The sequence below is a fragment of the Pezoporus flaviventris genome, unplaced genomic scaffold (assembly GCF_033815535.1).
Source record: "Pezoporus flaviventris isolate CSIRO_AGI_PZ_B2104156 unplaced genomic scaffold, CSIRO_AGI_Pfla_v1 ptg000001l, whole genome shotgun sequence".
Classification (NCBI taxonomy): domain Eukaryota; kingdom Metazoa; phylum Chordata; class Aves; order Psittaciformes; family Psittacidae; genus Pezoporus; species Pezoporus flaviventris.
This window is the reverse complement of record NW_026892549.1, coordinates 11,692,004-11,711,260: the sequence shown is the minus strand read 5'-3', so window position 1 is coordinate 11,711,260 and position 19,257 is coordinate 11,692,004. Positions and strand designations below refer to the sequence as shown.

Below are 19,257 nucleotides of genomic sequence, written 5' to 3'. Positions count from 1 at the left end.
TGATGTAAATCAGGATCAGTTCTCTGCCATCTTTCAGGTAGTTTTAAAGGCTCATATTAATTTAGTATCAGTGAAGTGTTTTGAGGTTCTCCATAAGCATCCTGCTTATTTTTCATGTTTAATACTTTCAGGATGATGTACTGGACAGTTATTGGAGATCGCTCTCACATAGAGGAATCATCTATGGATGGTACTCTGAGAAGGATATTGGTTCAAAAGAATTTGCAAAGACCTACAGGTATACAGGTTATCCATTTTTCCAAATTACGTGGCACTTCCTAACGTGTAGATTTGTTGGCTGAATTCCAGTGTCTCTGTAAAAAAGAAAAAAAAAAAAAAACAACCCAAAACTTTTAAAAATATGTATTCTGGTTATTCATAGGCAGTTACTAATCAAATTCTTACCTCTGTTTTCAAATGATACACCTCAATATGACTTGAACTTTCATACAAAGTTTAATGTGATGATTTTACAAAGGGAAACCAAAGGACTACATATAATCAGTTAAAATATGATTTCTTCAATAACACTGAACAAGCGAAATCAGTTAAAGGAACACCAGTTAGTGGTGAGGCACGTTTTTTAAGAAAGTATTTGAAATCTCACAGCCTATTCTAGTTACTTTCCTGAATACACTGCAAAATGGTATAAAACAAGGTTTAGGTGTTCACAGAAGCAACAACTCAGTTATCTCCGTGTTGTACCAAATTATTTTGAAGCTTGACAATGCATGTTGAGATCTCGTGAATTAAGACTTCATTGGCAGGATAAAAGTAATTTATACGACAAAGGAAATGATAAATCCAGAACAAAATACCTCTCTTTTAAATAGCAGCATCCTGCCTTGAAACTGTGACTGATTTGGTCCTGACCTGTTTTCTCATGCAGTATTTGATGTCTCTTCAGGCTTACAATGATAATGTGTTACTGCATTGCAAATTAGAGGTTTTCCAACTTCAGCACGCATATGTTTTGAAACATAGGCTTCTTTCAGGAGGATGCTGTATGAATATCTCAGTGTCTCAGAAACTGCCACTGTCACAGCAACAAGTAATAATATTTTAACATTGGTCAAGCTCCATGGTAAGGTGGGCTTAAGGTGTTGTGTATGTAAATTTATCCTCATCCCTTAAAGGGGATTATTGACAGGATTAGATTGAAATATAGGAATTTAAGGAATTACATATGTGATAAGAAAAGCTTTGAGGATAAAAAACTTATGCTCCTTAGGTAAGTAAGTAGCACAACAGTAATAATAATAAAAAAAATATGTAATAGTAAATTTAGACACTTCTGATTATTCAAATAGAAAGGCAACAGAAATTTATGATGATCAGAGTTATTACATATTTTTTGCTGAAGTTTTTATATAAAACATTCTGAACATATCAGATCATGAGATTTGGTTCTAATTGGTGGGATTGTTGTTTTTGTTTCTTAGTTTAGTTTATTGCAAGGTTATGTCCTACAGAGCCAGCCATCACTTTTCGTGAACACAAAAAGGCATTTGAACATTTGCCCCCCACCTTTCTTGTTTTTTAGGGGTTTTTTTTGGCTATCAATGTTGAATTAGTGAATTTACTAAATTTTGTAGGTAATCAACCTTGCCTGAAAATGCAAGTATTTACTTCTTACCTTACCAGAAGCAGAAATGCAAAACTTTTCTTCAAAGAATTTTCTTTCATATATTTTACATAGCAAAATTTCGTTTAAACATTTAACCAGACCTCTACCTCCTTGCAAGGATGAACAAAATGAAGATAAAGAAAATTAGCAGAGTTACCAAAAGTGAGCAGTCTTTGCAAAGAGGGAATTTCAGAAACACCTCGCCACAGTATTGCATTTTCCTAACCCTTCTGCCTGAAAACACAATTGTGGCATAATTCTGTGGTTTTCTTCTGTTTCTTTGTGGTAGAAAGCAGACATTTATGGAGTTTTTGTTTTTTTTTTTTCTTGTATTTCACACAGGTCAGTGGTCTTTGTAAACTGAATGCAGTGAAAGAGCCAAAGCCTTTAATATTTCCTCCCAGATGAGACTTTATTACTGTTGTTTAGATGAAGTTTAAGATTTTACTAAATGCTGTGTCCCACTGCTCTTAAATGTACTACTAAATATGTCTTTCCTATTTCAAGTAAGAGAGTGTGAGAGTTTGAGCATTTGGGCTTGATTTCACAGGATTTACATTATAACAGCTATCATAGGACTGCTATACATAAAAAACAAAATATAGATACTTTTTACATTATGTTATCTCTGACACTGTGAAAGATGCATTGAGAATGTTACTTATTTGCTATTTGAGATTTAAATATTCTTATTGAAAGGAAAAGAATAATTCAAAGCTGGAGCATAGGGACTGCTTCTAAAATACTTTCCTTTATCGGTACCATGTATCACACAGAGTTGACACCTTGTGTTTATCTTTTACCAGAAATTATTCTTATGTACGCCTGAATACCAGTGTTTCTTTTAAAGAGGGTGTTTTTTTGTTGTTGTGTTTTTTTTTTTTAATGGAGTTGCAAATGTAAGCATATTTCACTGGTCTGTACGTCATCTCTCTGTGGCTGATTAATTTATGACCTTAAGAGAAATATTTTTGCTATTATGTATAATTTCTTTTGATGTAGGTTTTCTGACTTACCTACTTACATAAACAGAAAGAAAGATACTTTTTCCCATTCTTATTAAAAATGCACTATGACTTCAAAAGCTCAGAATTAAATTATTTTATGGAAACAGTATTTTTTCAGGCTGAAACTTTTGAGTTGACCTAAAATGGCATATTAATCTTGTAATCATCTGCTATGAAACATGGACTGCTTGATTTAACTGTTTAGTTACTGTCTGGAGGCTAGTTAGTCACATTATCTGCTATTCTCATTTGAGCTCTATCACCCTTGTGCTTTCTTTTCATATATATGTGAATATATACATCTGTCAACACTGCTGTTTAAGTCTTGCAGCATTAATGTAATTAAAATAGTTTGATTTTTAATTCCATACTAATTACTGCTTGTGAAGTATTGATTATTAGAAACCCCGCAATTATATACTCGTGGAAACGGGATAGGTTAGGAAAGCTCTATGAAATCTGAATGACTTGCTATTAACACAGTCAAACTGGTGCTACTACTAGGTCAAAATGGTGCTACTGCTTAGTAATCTATTGTTGTAATAGATTTTTTTTTTTTTGTTGGTAGAGCAAATTACCAGATTAGAGTCTGTGTTTAATTTTCACCTTGTATATATCTCTACCACCTGAGGATGATGGGTCTGAAAAGGTACTGACCTTGGAAGAGTAATTTAAAGAAAGTGAAAAACAGCAGTTGGCTCAAAGGGAAGGATAAAGCAGCAGGTGTTAAATTTTATTGTTCTTAGTTTCCAGTCATGTCTTTTCATTGTCACCATATTTTGTGTTTGTAAGAATATGAACAGCATAAAAATGTACAGTTGTAGAAAAATATTATTTGCTTTTCAGGTTTTATATACTGATCTGTACTTTCTTTTCTTTGTAGGTCTTGCAGTTGATCAGTTCAGTCAGCGTTTGTTTTGGGCTGATTTTGAATTATCTGTTATTGGCAGCGTTCTTTTTGATGGTTCTGATTCAGTTGTGTCTGTGAGCACTAAACAAGGTACAGATAGCTTTTATATAGCATGATTTCTATTTTATTTTATTTTGATGAAATTTCACTCTTCAGAGAAACTATAAACAAAAAGCAGTGATTAAGTAATATTCATTGCTTTGTTAGATAATACTTCAGATATTATCTAATCAGATATGTATGGTAGGATAATTTTAGCTTTAAAATAATGTCACAAATTTACTTCAAGGGAACAAAGATTCAGTGATAAGTGAAAAGTTTGTTATCTAATCTGATATTTTAGGTATTATCAAATAACATTGTGATTAATATTTAAACTTGGCTTCACTTGGACTTATATAGCAAGAGAAGCACTTTGATTAGCTAGAAATTAGAGCTGTCTGCGTTGTGCAGGACTTGTATAGTTTATAGAAAGTGGACCTGAATAAGTTCTGGGAAAAATAATGGGTTTGGCTTTCAGGTCAGTAAGTAATCAGAGAATTCTGCTAACAGAATGTGAATGAGGAAAGTTCTTTTCATAAGAAAAGAGATTCTGGTTAAGCAAACTTTGTTTTTTATAGAATTGCATGTTGACTTTTCAAAAATTTGATAATATATATAATAATTTATGAAATTTGCTTTGAAAGAGGAAATACTAAAAAATAATGAATTTGAAAGCAGACTTTTTTATGAGGATTGATTGTGGGCAGTTGGTACAGAGTTTAATCAGGATGATATTACATTTAATGCTACTGAGTCTGTTAACTAAACATCTGGAATTCACCAGGGGAATTTTTCACTAGGAAAAAATCTGCCATAATCCAGACTGAGCAGGATGAGATTTAAATCATCTTACTCCAGTTTAATACCGTTTTATTTCACACTTGAATCAATATACAGAGAAGTAGTCATCTCAAGAAGGATCACTTTGGCTGCAGGGATCTGACTAAAACCTTCTGTAACACTGAGCCATTCTGTACAGATGCCTGACAAGAGATTGTAGAAGAGAGTAACTCCTCCTCATGACTTTGCTTGCACTTCCTTTGGTTATAGTATTTCATTGTGGCTTGGCTGTAGTCTGTCACAAAACACGCATTTCATACTCATGTTCAGTGTTTGTGGCTGGTACAAAGATTGACAGAGTATCCTAGGTTTGTGTTTTAATGTGTGTCAGTAGTTATTTTTATTTTAAGAATAAATGGGAGGTTATTCTTCAAGAGAGAAAAAAAAAAACAAAACAACCATGCAGCAGTGCTACCGAATAGAAGGCATTTAAGTTGATGACTTTCAAAATATTTTATAGCATGAAAGGGGTTTTGGGTTTGTTGGTTTTTTTTTTATTATTATTTTTATAGCATGAAGGGCTGCCAAACACAGCAAATTTGGGGTTTATAAAAGGGAAAGTGGAATGTAGAGCCTTTGCTGCTTCCATACCTAGCATTTAATACTGAAATACAGGCTAAATAAGCAAAGTCTTCTGTTGACATTTGTAGTAACTATGGAAAAAATAGAGAAACAGGACAGAAGGAAAATTGGGAGAGATTAGACCTTGCGTAGCAAAGAGACTAAATACTGCAACCCATTTGATTAAACAAGCATAAAATAATGAACTAGAATTCATAAATATTTTGTCATTGAGTATCAAGTACTGATAAGTGGAAAACAATAGGAACAAATAAAGGCTGATAATTTAATCGGAATAAATACAAGTGAAATATAAAACCGTTTTTACAGTAAATGGGGATAACAGTAGAAACAAGGTATCCCAGGGAATGATAGATTCTGTTACTTTATAGCTTCAAGTAGAGAAAAGATACGTCTCTGGCAAAGAGGTTTTAGTCAGCAGCTATTGCCTTGCTATGTGGGTAAACTGAATTTCCACAGCCAGTTGTGCATGGCAAATCCAGCTATGTAGTCTAATTGATGCTTGTAGCTCTTAAAAATGAGGAACTGGTAGAGTCTTAACATTTTATTTTGCATTAATTTACAATCATTATGAATTAAAATAAGCATAGCATGAAAGCTAAACTTTGAAATACAGTAAGAAGGAGCTTAAGAAATGTTTTATCAGAATAGTTTCTTTTATGTACAGCAAAATAATCTGTTTCTTCCACGCATATTTCTAGTTCAAGTGTACATTCTCATTAGCTAGTTTTTACTGGAGATTTTCCCTGCTTTTCAATAATCAACTGGTTTCTGAAGCTGAATTGTGTAGAAAGCTAATGCAAAGCTTTAGATTTCACTTGTAGTATGAGAAGTGTTTCTTATAAGCAGACTTTTTTTTAAAGGCAATCTCTGTGGGTACAAAACAAGCTGTCTGAATAATGATGTCTTTTGGGTGGTAACTGCAGTAATGCAATTGAAGTTGTTATTATTAAACCCAATTGTTTACATTTGAATATATATTTGTATTTATTATTCATTTTTATTTAAGGTTTACTGCATCCACATAGAATTGACATTTTTGAAGATTACATATATGGAGCAGGTCCTAAAAATGGTGCATTTCGAGTACACAAATTTGGCAGGAGCCTTGTAGAATATCTAAGTGTGGATGTTGATAAAGCAAAAAGTGCCTTGATTTTTCACCGCTACAAACAAATGGACTGTGAGTAAGCATAATTAATTTAAACTCAATATTGAACAAGTTCACCTTGGGGAGGTGGGAGGAGGAGGAAGTAACTAAGTTGTATAAATATGAAACAGAACCTGATTGTACAAAGTGGAAATAGATTTAGTCATATTTTTTTATGTAATTTTGATTTAGATTTTTTGATGTATTTTCTCTCATTTGAAAGGACATTGGACAAATATTTGCTGAATACAAGTGCCTCTAGCCACAATCAGATGAGCTTTTTTTATTACTTATTACCAATAAATTTTTTGTTACTGGAATGAATTCTGTCCTGGTTGAGTCTTGCACTGCCAGTTAAATGAGTGTGCTTCCTGACTTCAGGCTCTTGATATCCTGGTAACTAGAAGTGTATCAGACTGTCTGAATCTGATTATTTATTTTTTCCTACTTTTAGAACACAGTGTAATTCTAAAAGAAACATAAGTATTTTTAATATTTTGTGTTTTTAAACAGTGCCAAATCCATGCTTGGACCTTACATGTGAATTCATTTGTTTACTCAACCCTTCTGGTGCAACGTGTGCTTGTCCAGAAGGAAAATCACTGGTGAATGGAACATGCATTGATCAGAGCCTCTTAGGTAGGTATTGGAAAGTGTGTGAGAACCAAAAAATAAACAAATGGTCACTTTTTCTCACTGCAAAAGACTAGGCTGTCAGCAAGTCAAGAGTTATCTGATACAAGATGATATTTAAAAGGGAATATGAATATATGTGGATCAAAATAAATTTGTAAAACTCTGAAGTGTTTTGGATTCCAAATTACACATTAGCCATTCAGAAGAAAAAAAATAACCTTAAAGATCATCAAGAAACACCTCTGCTTAGACTGCAGCAATAGTCAAAATACAATAACAGCAACATAGGAAATAATAATGACGACTTTGACGTAACTGGCAAAAAAGGAAAAAAAAAAACCCTGAAAGACTTTTATCTAACATTGTATCTTTCAATAACATTTATAATGACTAATATCAAGACATGTGAAAGCAGACTTCTTTGTAAAAAACTTACTAAGTTCTTGCTAAATTCGATGGCACACAGAGGGGGTGAGGAGGAATCTTCTTTTCCAAAGAGATTATTAAATAGTCTAAAACTATTCCACTCTGAGGCCAAACCTAAGGTGGTCAGACTGGTGGAAAGGATTCTTAGTGCGCTTGACTTTTAAAAGGTTCTAGAAATCATAGAGTAGGATTTCTTACGTGTATGAGAAGTCAGAATGTAGTAGGATGTTTTTCTAATATTTAATTCCAGGCTTAGAAGTATAAGTAATACATTTTTTTATGAGATCCTCAGTATTAAAAATGCTCAATTTAGCAATTAATTTAATTTACCTGAAATGTCATTATTCTTTGGAGGAAATCTCACCTATTTATACTGCCTAGTCTTTAAATCTTAGTGGTTTATGATGTAGTATTAATGAAATAAAACTATCCTGTCCAGCAGCATTCCTTCTTCTAAAGATATTTAAGAATATTTTAGAGAGTAAAACTAGACTAGGAAAATTGTACTAGAGAACAAACAGTTAATGGTTTTTGCTTATGTAGATGTACATTGTATGGAATGTATTTACAGTACTAACCCAACTTTTATACGTACTACACCATGCTATCAAAAATAGAGGAAATAAAGCCTTATTACTGTGCACTCTTCACTGAATACCTATCAATGCACATATATGTAATAGTTATACAAGTATATAAAGTAGTTTACAGCTGGTTTACAACAGTTTCCACTGTTAGGGTAGAAGTGATGCTACTGAAGTAGATGTAATAGAAAACATTAGTATACGTTTCTAACAAGGTTTCTAACTCTTGAGACAAATCAGTCTCAGTATTTTGTCTTCAAAGAACAACCTGCCTGGGAGCCCCTCCATATGTCAACTCTTGGTTCATCTGAGATGAATTCTTGTCAAGATTTTCTGCTGATACAATACCACCTAAAAATATTTCAAATGGCCTATAGTTACTACTTTGGTGTTGAAGAAAGGACATAAAAGAATATTGTTTTTCACTGGTGATTGGTGATGATTTGAACCCATCATTTCAGTAATGCTACAGTTTTACTAGTGGGGCAAAGGAATACGTCATTGTATAGTTTTGAGGAAATTATGTTTCTATTAAAGATTTGAAGAAGCTTTTAAATTATTTTCACTATGGGTTATAAATTTTTATGGATAGACAGAAAATGCCTAGAGAAGCATTTTTAATGTATTGCTAAATTTCAGTATTGTCCCACAACTGTTATACTTGTTTAAACGGCTGCTGAAATAGTGTTTCTTAGTTTTCTGATTGCAATTATATTTCAAGTAGGTTGCTAATAGCCTGCAAGCAAAAGACAAGTCAAGTTCTAATCCAAGTTCTTTTCCTTTAGGAGTTTATGCAATATGGGACAATTAAAAAAAAAAAAAAATCTTACAAAAATTTCTTAGGAAATGCTAGAAAATATATATTAAATATTCCAAGCCATATTCATTCAGCTTGTTTTAATCTAGCATTATATTGCCTTCATTGTCTCAGAGCATTTTTGGCACAGTTAATGGATGTCAGTAACCAAAACCAGCAACTCCTGCCTTACGTGGCTGTCAAAACCTGTATATTGTAGAAGAGTTACCTTACAATCCAAAGGGAGTTTATATAGGTGGGTTTTTTGTTTGCCTGCAGTAAAATACTGATTCAAAGTCAATTTAAATATTCCTGTTGATTTTGGTTGTTGTCTGGTTTGTGTCTAAAAGAATGAAATCCAGAATTTTTTATTATTTGAGACATGAGGATCTGTGAAACACTTTTTAACTGATATATTAATTTGGCTTTGTAAGTGAGTTTATCATAATCCAGTATTGGTATACTAGATAGGTTACAGTAATTTACATATGTTGTATGTTATGAGTTCAAAAACATACTACCACTAATTTACACATCTGAAAACTCAAAGTTTTTAACTCTGTCTCAGTGGACATCATTCATTTAGCAATAGTAGTGAGCTGTACTGGTTGTTTCATATTTGCACGGTAGCTATTTCAAGTTATGAAAGAAGATTTTTAATGTCACAAATGAGTAGTAATTGTGGATATCAAGAACTAGTGTGACTAAATTGTACTTTCTGAATGATATATAATTCAAGTTACAATAGTCAACAGTAGTATATTGAACAGTAGTATATTGAACTTTTTAGTGTCTTTTAAATAGTTTGGGTCTTAAAATGCAGTAAGGAAGCTAGTAGTAGATTTCCATGACTTGACAGAGTCAAAATGGGACATCCATCTCCACTTCCCATTCATCTTCAGTAGTGCCCCCAGGAAAGTCTATGTTTGAAGATTCTCTTTTGACAATGCATATGTCTCTATCCTTTTGAAAAATGCCTTCAAGCAACTAATGATTGTTTGCAACATTATTATGACATTCTTCGTTTTGGTCAGTTTTGGCATGACTATTGTAAAGACACCTTGCATGCTTCTTATAATTTCTTATTACTCTGTTTACCTTAAGGTTGGTGACTGGGAGGTAATCCCAGTCTTGCTCTTTTTCTTTAGACTGTATCCCACAAAATTACTCAGTCTTGTTCATTGGATTGTTGGGGGGGTCGGGGTGAGGTGGCAGTTAAAGAAAGAATACTGAGCTAAGTCTTGAAATTCTGCATAAAATAGTACTACCGGCTTGATTCATTGAGTTGATTTTTCTTCATAAGTCCTAGATGAGGAATTCTAAATATTGAATCCTCAGGGGCTTTCTGTAAGACTCAGTTCAGATTGCTTCTACATCTGTTTCACCAGCATTTCACGCAACTGCTGAGAAACAGCTTTTGGGTTTGATTTGGCTTTTTCAAGCAAGACTTATCACAACATGCATGTTGTATCATTCAGAATGATTTTATAATAAAATTAAAGCAAGTTCCTATGTGTTCTTAGATAAACTTACATCTCATTTCTCCTTAGATGATTATGATTGACAAAGCATAGTTCATTTGTGTTTTATTTATTGACTACAGCAGCCCCTGACTTTCTCAGTTTAGAAGATACCTTTTAGTTTTCAAATGGATAGAGTACCACCTAATTTTCCTAAGAGAGACCACTGGATTTGCATCTGATAGGTTTATTGCATCTAATTGTCTGTAACGCAATGAACTTCAAAACGTACCAAGAGGATGAAAATAGACATGTGCTGGAGGAAGACAGTGTGTGCCACAGCTGAGTGAGCAAAAGTAATGAACACTTTGATGAGTTCCATATTCCAGAGCTGCATGTTTATCACTTTCATTTTAAGAGGGAATATTTGTGCTCTCTTGGCTGAATGAAAAGCCTGAGAAAAATTCCAGATCTGATGTTGCTTACGAAAAGAGAAGAAACATTTAATTTATCATGGTGTTTCCTACAGCACATTTCTATGGGGACTTGCCCACTCACACTTAGATGGCAGACCAGGTGCTTTAGCTGGGTATGTAGAGGTTAATCCTTGTGTACCTTCTTTTTCACCCACAAAGTCTGCCTCAGGGAGCTGTACTAGCAGAAGCTATGGCAGTTCAATCGATGCTATCTTCTTGGGTTTTGTCCTGCTTTCAGTCTTTAGACATGAAATAGAACAGCCTTCACGCAGAAATCTGCTTCTGGGTTGGGAAAAAACTTTTGTTTACAGCAGTATCTTCTGTATTTACAAAAGGGTTACCGTTGGGACTGATATTTCCCAGAACAGAAGAAAATGGGTTACATTGCAGCAGGTGTTGGTTAGTTTTTCTCACTGTGCATCCTTTACTTAGCTCTTCTCTTCCATTTATCTTTGTAAAGCAAACAGTTTAAAAAGAAAATAAATCTGAAGGGAGAACAAAGAAGACGATCTTACAGCTTTCAGGCAAAATTTGGGATTACACATTGTTCTAACAAATATCAGCATATGGAAAACTGGCAGATAGTAAGGCCCTCACCTGGAGGGACCGGAACGTTTATGCAACCTTAATGTAACATTAGACCTCTGCATTTGGAAGAATGACCTACACCCTAGTCTGAGGCATAGGCAAGAACAAATGTGTTTATGCCCCATGAGTTGAGTATTTTCCACTGTTGGAAGGGAAACTGATCTTGTCCCAAAGAATGTAGTTCACAATCCTTGTACTCTGTAATGTCATCTCTCCATTTAACTGCCTAGACCAGAAATCAGTGGATATTTCAAAGTGAAAAAAGTATCAAAATGTAAGAATTATTTTTCTCAAGAAAGAAAGGGTTGTTACAGAAATACCAACAAGAGATGTGTGCTTGTATGATTGGAGGGATAGGAATGGAATATCAAAAAATTGAATGAGTGAAATAAAAAAAACACAGTAGAGTTACACAGAGAGGCATTCTGTGTAAGATTTCCCTTTACCTTCACATAAAGGAAGGAGTCAGAGGTGGAGCAGAAGTCCATTAATGATTGTGTCAAACAGTCATATCAAGAAGAAAAACTGCAAATCAAAGCTATTTGAGTCTTTATTCAAGATATATTAAGATCTAAATAGGCAAATCAAGGCAGCTGAAGACCACATAGCCAGGGTAGGAGAGAATACATGACCTATGCCCTATCTTTCCTTTCATGTTAGTGCTATCAAATAGCTAGGAGTAGACTAGGAGACTAGATCGAATAGACTAGGAGTGGGATAACAAGTGAAGTGATTTACTGCTGTAATTTCAGAAAGGAAGAGTAGCTGAGGGGTCTTTGAGTCCAAGTTCCAGCAAGCTCAAAGCAGTATTGAATTGACTCCAGATTGAAACTTTCTCAATTTATTTATTTTTAAATTTTGTTCCAAGATTGGGTACTTAGTAGAGATGTTCCGAGCTCTTCTTGGAGAGGCCTTTATTCAGTAATTTGCATTAAGAGTATTCACCTTTTTGTATCAATTCTTCTGTGGTTTTCTCCTGTATTATTATTCTTCCTATGGAACCACTCTGCTCGTGTCTCCCATACAAAAGAATCTGATCCTTTTTTTGTACTTAGTTGATGTGAATCAGCAAGATTGTATTTACCTTCAGGCAACAAAGCAGCAGCATTAAAACCCCTATATTGTTAAAAGTTTACCGTAGTATTTTAAAACTGGCTTGTCTATTAAATCTTTCAATCCTCCTTCTTAGCTTATTTAGAGTCCAAAATTGTTGTAGTAACTTTTCTCTATTTCACATTAGATTTGTGTTGAAACTCTTGAATTTAATATGTTTTACAGAGAACAAAATGAAAGATAATTTTTAATAATCTTATGATGACAGAAAATATTACAAACATTTAATGTTTTTTTCAGGAACCTTCTCAGTTGAACATTATGTTAAGTTATCACATATATTGCATTTTAAAAGTGTGACCTGAGTGTCCCAATCTTTAAAAGTCAATTTGATTAGAAAATTGCTACTGTGGGTTATTTTTTGTCTCAGTATATTTTCCTGAAAATATGAAAGCATATATTTCTTGGTATGGTTAGGGTAACTTTCAAGTTTGTGGTTCATGTTTTATAGTTCTAAATATGCTTTTTGATTACTCTGTTTTTCTCTTGAAGTCATAGCATGTCATCATGTCATAATTTCTTCTTTTTAATTTCATATATTAATTTTGCAGAATTGATCTAGAGAAGAAATACCACGTTTTTGATGTGCTATCAGAAAGGTTCATAAAAATGTGCACTTGTCAATACTTCAGTATGATTTATCCCATCTTTACCAGGTTCTGCTCTATGACTAATGATAAGTAAAACAGATAAGTAAAACAAAAATAAACCTTCTCTCCAATAAGATGTGCTACATAATCTATTTAAACAACTTCTATAATGAGTAACTGAAGAATGGCTCATGGAACATCAAAGGATTTAATGAACCACTCAAATAAATAAAACATGGAGGCATCCTCAAACTCCCAAATATAAAGTAGCTTTGTTACAGCACAAGTATATATGCAGGGTAGATATCAAAAAATTAAACACATACAGTATTTCATTTTTTCATTGTAAAACAACCTAAATAGTCATGTGCCACTCAGTCCCCCCAAGAAATTTTAGATTTCTTGTTTAGTTTCAGCTTAAGAGAGGTGCAGTTCCCTGAGCAATGATGACCACTTCCCAGAGGTTTTTAAATAGGTTTGATCCCAGGTTACATGTCTGCATCTTGGAGCTGGCTGTCAATGGAGGCAAGAAAGAGAAATTATATCTGATGTTCCTAAATTTTGCATTTACAAAACAATGCATTTCTTTAAAGAACAATGATTTGGTGTGCCTGTGTCAGTCAATGTTAGAGCTCAACAAGTATGGGACAAATGGGAGCCTTGGCTCTTTTCAATTAGCCAATTAACTAAAATGGTAATTCAGCAAAACATCTGCAGCTGGTGGATATATTACTGAAGAGTTCTTAGTGTTTGCGGTACCCCTTTTGTGGAAAGCCATGTATGCTCAAATGCTGAATTATTTAGGAAGCAGTCTGGCTTTGCAGGATTTGTTTTGCTGTGTGAAAAATGAAAGGTCTTATTGCCAAAAATATGTTTCGGGCTGCAAAGATGCTTGTTTATTTCCTTAGGATTACAGTTATTTGGATGTTTGAGCATTTTGTATGTGCTAGTGTATAATTAATGTCTTATTGGTGTCATTGAATGATTTTATATCTTGTTCACTGAAATGAGTAGAGATTTACTTTTCAAAGTGTTTCCAAGACAGGCACAATTCTAACTGCAAAATAGTTTCATAGAAAGATTGAATCTGGCCTACTCAGAATTTGTGTCACCTCATACCTCACACCTCACAGCTAAAACAGTGGCACTGCTGTTGTAAACACTCGGTGAATGCAAAGCATCTCAGTGATTTTGCTGACTGAGCAATATGAGAAAAATAATCAGAAAATATAATTTAGAAGCAAGAAGTTAGTATGGAACTATATTTTTGAGGAGGGTTTAAAGGCTGAATATATTTTTTTTATATATTTTGGATAGGGTTTAGTTAAGAAGGGTGTTACTTAATAGAGACACTGTAGGAGGGATCAAAAAAAATAAAATAGGAAAAGGGTGAGGTCACCAGAAAATGACTTGGGAGATTCATTTTTTCATTTCTTTAACTAAGAATGACATCTTCAAACCAGAAGGGGGGGGGGGGGGGGGAGTTGGAACTGAATGATCTTTAAGGTTCCTTCCAACCCAAACTATTCCATGATTCAGTGAAGCATAACTACCATGCAGAGGCTCCCACTTTGGTAGGGTGCAAGCTCCCAGCCATGCTGTACAAGGTAGCGCAGCCCCCACTGCCTGTAGCTCTTGAAAGCCTTTCCAGTGCTTATGGTCTCCTAAGTGTATAATTTTTTTGTAGCACAGTAGAAACAGAAGTGATAGTTTACTTTCTCCATTTTGAAGAGTGATTCCCCCAGCTCCATTGATGGAGATCATTTAAGATGCAAGGTTCTGTTTTGCCCATTACATGAAATTGGATTGTTGAAAAAACCTCTATGTATGTGTTCTTGCTGCAGATGATAGCTGTAAATTAACCTGTGAAAATGGAGGAAAGTGTATTATAAATGAGAAGGGGGATCCCCGATGTCACTGCTGGCCAAGTTACTCTGGTGAAAAGTGTGAAATTAATCATTGCTACAATTACTGCCAGAATGGAGGAACCTGTGGAGCCTCTCTCCTAGGTAAATATTTCTGAGCAGCTGTATCTTACTATTATATTTGCCTTAATTAAAATGTTTAAATTTGTTCCTTGTTTGTGATATTTTTTCTCCCTGTAACTTACTTGCTTGTACTTAAACCATGTGCGAAATAGCAGTATAGACCGTATATGTACTTCATAATCATTAGTACTTTTCATTTGTGTGTCTTGGTGTTTTAGACGAATTAAGCTGCGTTCCAGAAGGGGAGCATATAAGTAAGCATTCAGTATAAAGATGCAAACCTTGCAGTGTAGTAATGGAATTGTAAAACATGAGATCCAGTCAAACTATGTCTGGAACAATCCCACACATCTCGTTTTCTCTTTATCTCAGTTCTCTCTCTAAACTGTTTTGTGCATACACAGGGATATTTCCTTAAATTACAGAGTTGTGTGACCTCAATCTTTTATCTTCGTCTCACTGGAATTTGTGGAATAGGCATTTTACTCGTCTAATTCTCAGGGAGATTTGGTTGATCAGAACTCAGATCTTTTGTTTTCCTGAAAGAATTTAAAAATGCATCTCTTGTCTTCAGGGAGATTATCCTAGCTGTCAAAAAGTGGGTATTTGACAGTTGATCTTTGTTCCTAATACATAAGCTGTTGTAGCATGTATAATGCAATCAGTGTTTCGGCTAGAGAGGGAAAGTGTGATAAGAAGTAGTCTAAAATTTAGTAATTCTGTGAGAAAGGAGGAGATAAATTCTGTTTTCTGATCCAAGGAATGTTTAAATATTGATTCAAATTAGAAGACCTGAATCAGAGTTTGCTGCCTAGTCTCTTCTCAGAAGCCTGTCAGCTGCTGAATATGGTGTGAATCATTTTTGCCCTGTGCGATGAAGTGATCAACACTGATCTCTGACAGAAAAGTACAAACACCTAACTTTTAAAAGAGGAATTTGTAACTGTTTAGCACGGAGAGAGCTCCCTGTAAGGAAGAGTTATGTTTCTTAGCCTCTGTGACAGAGGGAGCTTAGATCTTAAATATTTTCCTCATCACTGCTTACTAATTAACTTTAGCTTATGTAATTTAGTAGTTTTGCTTCACTTGCTGCCTTCTCTGGAACCTCATTTATTGAGATGTGGTGGCAAAAATCTAAGTGAATGCAAATCTAATAACCTGTTGTATGCCAAAAAGGATTTTTCAGTTCTGATTATTTGAGGGTTAATAATGTTCATAGTTGACATCAGTAACAATAACTCAATATTAGAAAATGAAAATTACTTGTATTGAAGTTCATTAATTATACTTGAAAGTGATTCTAGCAGCTGATGGAGCTATTGACACAAATGATGAGCAGAGATTTTTGTCAGTAAGTGAAATCAATGCATGCTTAGTGAGGACATGCAATTGTATGAAAGTAAGTCCTGGATGACTTAAATGACTTGCAGAACTTCCTTGTCATGTGAAGAGAGGATGTTTACTCCCACATCTTTATATGTCTGGCACTTAATTGATTCTGTTGTGGGGTTAAAAGGCTTCATAAAATTAATAACTTAACTCCTAGAATTTAGCTCCATTCTGAATCCTGCAGAGACCCCAGGGGTTTATGTAATCCTTTTCTCCTGGCATTAGCCATAGGGTTCACTCACTTCCAGCAGCTCATTTTTTTCTTTACCAGGCAGCTAGCAGTTGCCTTGCTTACACAGCTGTGCTATCACCTGGATATTTTTATTTTTTATTTTCCTGCTAAATCCAGGCTCTGAAATCTCTCAGCCTTGCTGAAATAAGTAGTGTAGTAGTTTTTTTCACTGTTCCTTCTAAATAGTTAATAATGGCCTAGCTGCTACAGAGGGTCTGGAGATGCAGCCATTAGCCTTACTTCTGCTGGTTTTAGGCAGGATAATGTGCCTGCACCAAAAACACAGCAGGAGAGCCAGTATGGGTATTTCCATAGTCCACGTTTCATTGTTCAGTTGTGATTTTTGGGAATACAAACCTTTGACTGCAACTAAAGGTTACTGTACCACATATGGCCAAAGTGTGCCAAGCCATTATGAACTAAGAGTAACACAGAACTGGTTCTGATGACTCTTACTCATACTTGCAGATAGAAATATGCTTCTGCTGTGCTCTTTCCTAGTTTCATCAAATTTTTAAAACTCGTGTTTCAAAATAGCCAGATTTCCTATCTGCTGTTTCCAACTCTTGAAGGTAACCATGCCTTGAAGCTTTTGCCATAACTTTCATGTGCTGGAGCTGTGGAAAATGACTGGATATCTTTCTAAATCAATGTGAATCCATCCAGCATTCCAGATAAAATTTTCAAATTGATCCACATCTCATCTTCCTTGCATGCCTTGCTCTTGGACCCTGTAAATATTCTATTAAGAAGAAATCTGTATTTCTTATTAGACTGTATTTCTTATCTATATCAGGCCATAAATAGTGTGTTACTGAAGTAAACTAGCATGTAAGTGAGATGTCCCCTTATCCTAGTTTAATCTAATCCATGATGTACTAAGACCATTATAAATCTTACAGAAGGAAGCTAAACTGGACTTCCCAAAAGCATTGAAAGTTGTAATTAAGTCAACAAAGCTGAATTTCTCAGCAACAACTATTTCCTCTTTCCAGTCAAATACAGCACTGTGCAAAGCATGTCATTCACTTACTGCATTCAGTGAGTACATGTTTAGCTGCAAGGGCTGTGCAAATCTTTCGCAGTTTGGACTGAGGGTGTGAAATCCAAAGCAGAGCAGCAGTCATTCACGCACATCCTTCGTGTTGTCTCAGGCTTCAAGGCATAGTTGCTCTGCTTTGTCAGGTTCATATGAGAGTCATTAATGTATGCTACTTTATTCATCCACATCGCTACATGTAGGAATAAAAAGTTTCTCTATTACCAGCAATTGCTCAGTTTTTCCTTACTTGTTGTAGAACGGTATCAGCACATACCACTTTCTGTACTACAGTGCTCACAACCAGATCCTCCAAAAGCTTTTGATCTATTATAAATAGGCTCATCAAACTGTTATGTTAAGCTGTGCAATCAGGTTGTGCCTGTTTTGCCTATTTTATGTCTTTTTTTCTTTTTTTCCTTTTTTTTTCTTATTAATTTTTGTTCAAAATGAAGCTTTTCCTTCTGGAAGTTGCAGAAGTTATATGTGTGCAAGTACCAATCCAAATCCTGTCTGCAAGTTATAAATGACCTGTAATAATTTCAGCTTGCTTGACTCTTTCTTAGAAGCTCTGATTGCCCTCATTAATTCTGATATGTTATTCAACCCAAACAACTTTGATGCTGTCTGTCTAATGAGTGTCATTCTACACATACGCCCTTCAGAAAGCTTTGGGACTGCCAGTAATTTTAAGGAGATGAGAGATGAGCTTCTGAGAGTTCCCACTCCTGGGAGGCTTTCCTAGGAGTCAGAAGCCCTACTCTTGGCTTCTGGCTTAAAAAACGAGGAGGAGATATCCTGACAACAAACTTTTCATCATATTCTGATGTCAATAAAATGATCCAGCATGTGAAATACTCTTCTAGTGAGTGTGTGTGTTCTAGTCAATGTGTAAATGCTGTTCTCTTTCACTACCTAATGCATAATAGCAATGTGATAACTAATTAAGTAAATTGCAGAGTATTACTCATTTTTTAAAACAGGACTGTGCTAAATCTTCACTGGATGTGTTAAGTTGCAGAACCTCATTATCTGCACACAAATGTTAATTTGTTAAACAAATCCCACTGGCAATTCAGGGATTATTCATTGTTGGTTTATTCACTGCTAAACCTTTTGGCAAATTCCTATGTTAACATTATATAGCTAAAGATTGGGGCAACTTTAATTAAAATTTGTAAGTTTCTGACAGTTGTATTGAAATACAATAATTGGACAGAGGAAAATATCATCAGTTAATTAAAAGTACGTATCTGAGACATGTAATTAAAAGTTTGGGGTATAATAATGAACACTTTCCAGTAGGCCAAATTTATGGGAATTTGGAAAAAAAAATTAGTTACCATAAAAATGCATTTACTTTCTCCTTATGGTCTTAAGTGAAAATGCTGGAGCAATAGTTTGCAAAATGTCTTGAAAACAATAACTAGATCTAACTAGTTTACAAAATTAGATGAATACACATTTGTACTATGGTTACAGTATGAAGAACATATCTAACCGTATAGAATTGGTGGTTTGTATCAAAATGAGTAAAAAATTCTTTCTACTAAATGAAAATTGATTAAATTTTCTTCAAAAAATTATTCTAGGTAAAGTAGATATTATTTTATATTATATATAAAAATATCTCTATATTTGGTTTTATATATTAATATATATTATATTTATATTTCATAAGCAAAAGAAGTTGATTTTGGGACATGATGGCACATAATTAAGACACTGGCAGTGAAGAACTTCTCTGCTTTGCTAATGTCATATCATTCCCAGTAGTCTCAA

At 34.3% G+C, this 19,257-nt stretch overlaps 1 protein-coding gene across 1 annotated transcript in view; it reads left to right on the top strand.

Annotated features, from left to right (window-relative positions):
• The window catches only part of LRP1B (LDL receptor related protein 1B), a 794,792-nt gene that overhangs the window by 744,145 nt on the left and 31,390 nt on the right, over positions 1–19,257 (top strand). Inside the window, exons 78-82 of the mRNA XM_061444942.1 lie at positions 132–238; positions 3,518–3,634; positions 6,018–6,191; positions 6,672–6,797; positions 14,672–14,836. Coding sequence (XP_061300926.1) covers positions 132–238; positions 3,518–3,634; positions 6,018–6,191; positions 6,672–6,797; positions 14,672–14,836 — 689 coding nt within the window. The remainder of the gene's footprint in view (positions 1–131; positions 239–3,517; positions 3,635–6,017; positions 6,192–6,671; positions 6,798–14,671; positions 14,837–19,257) is intronic.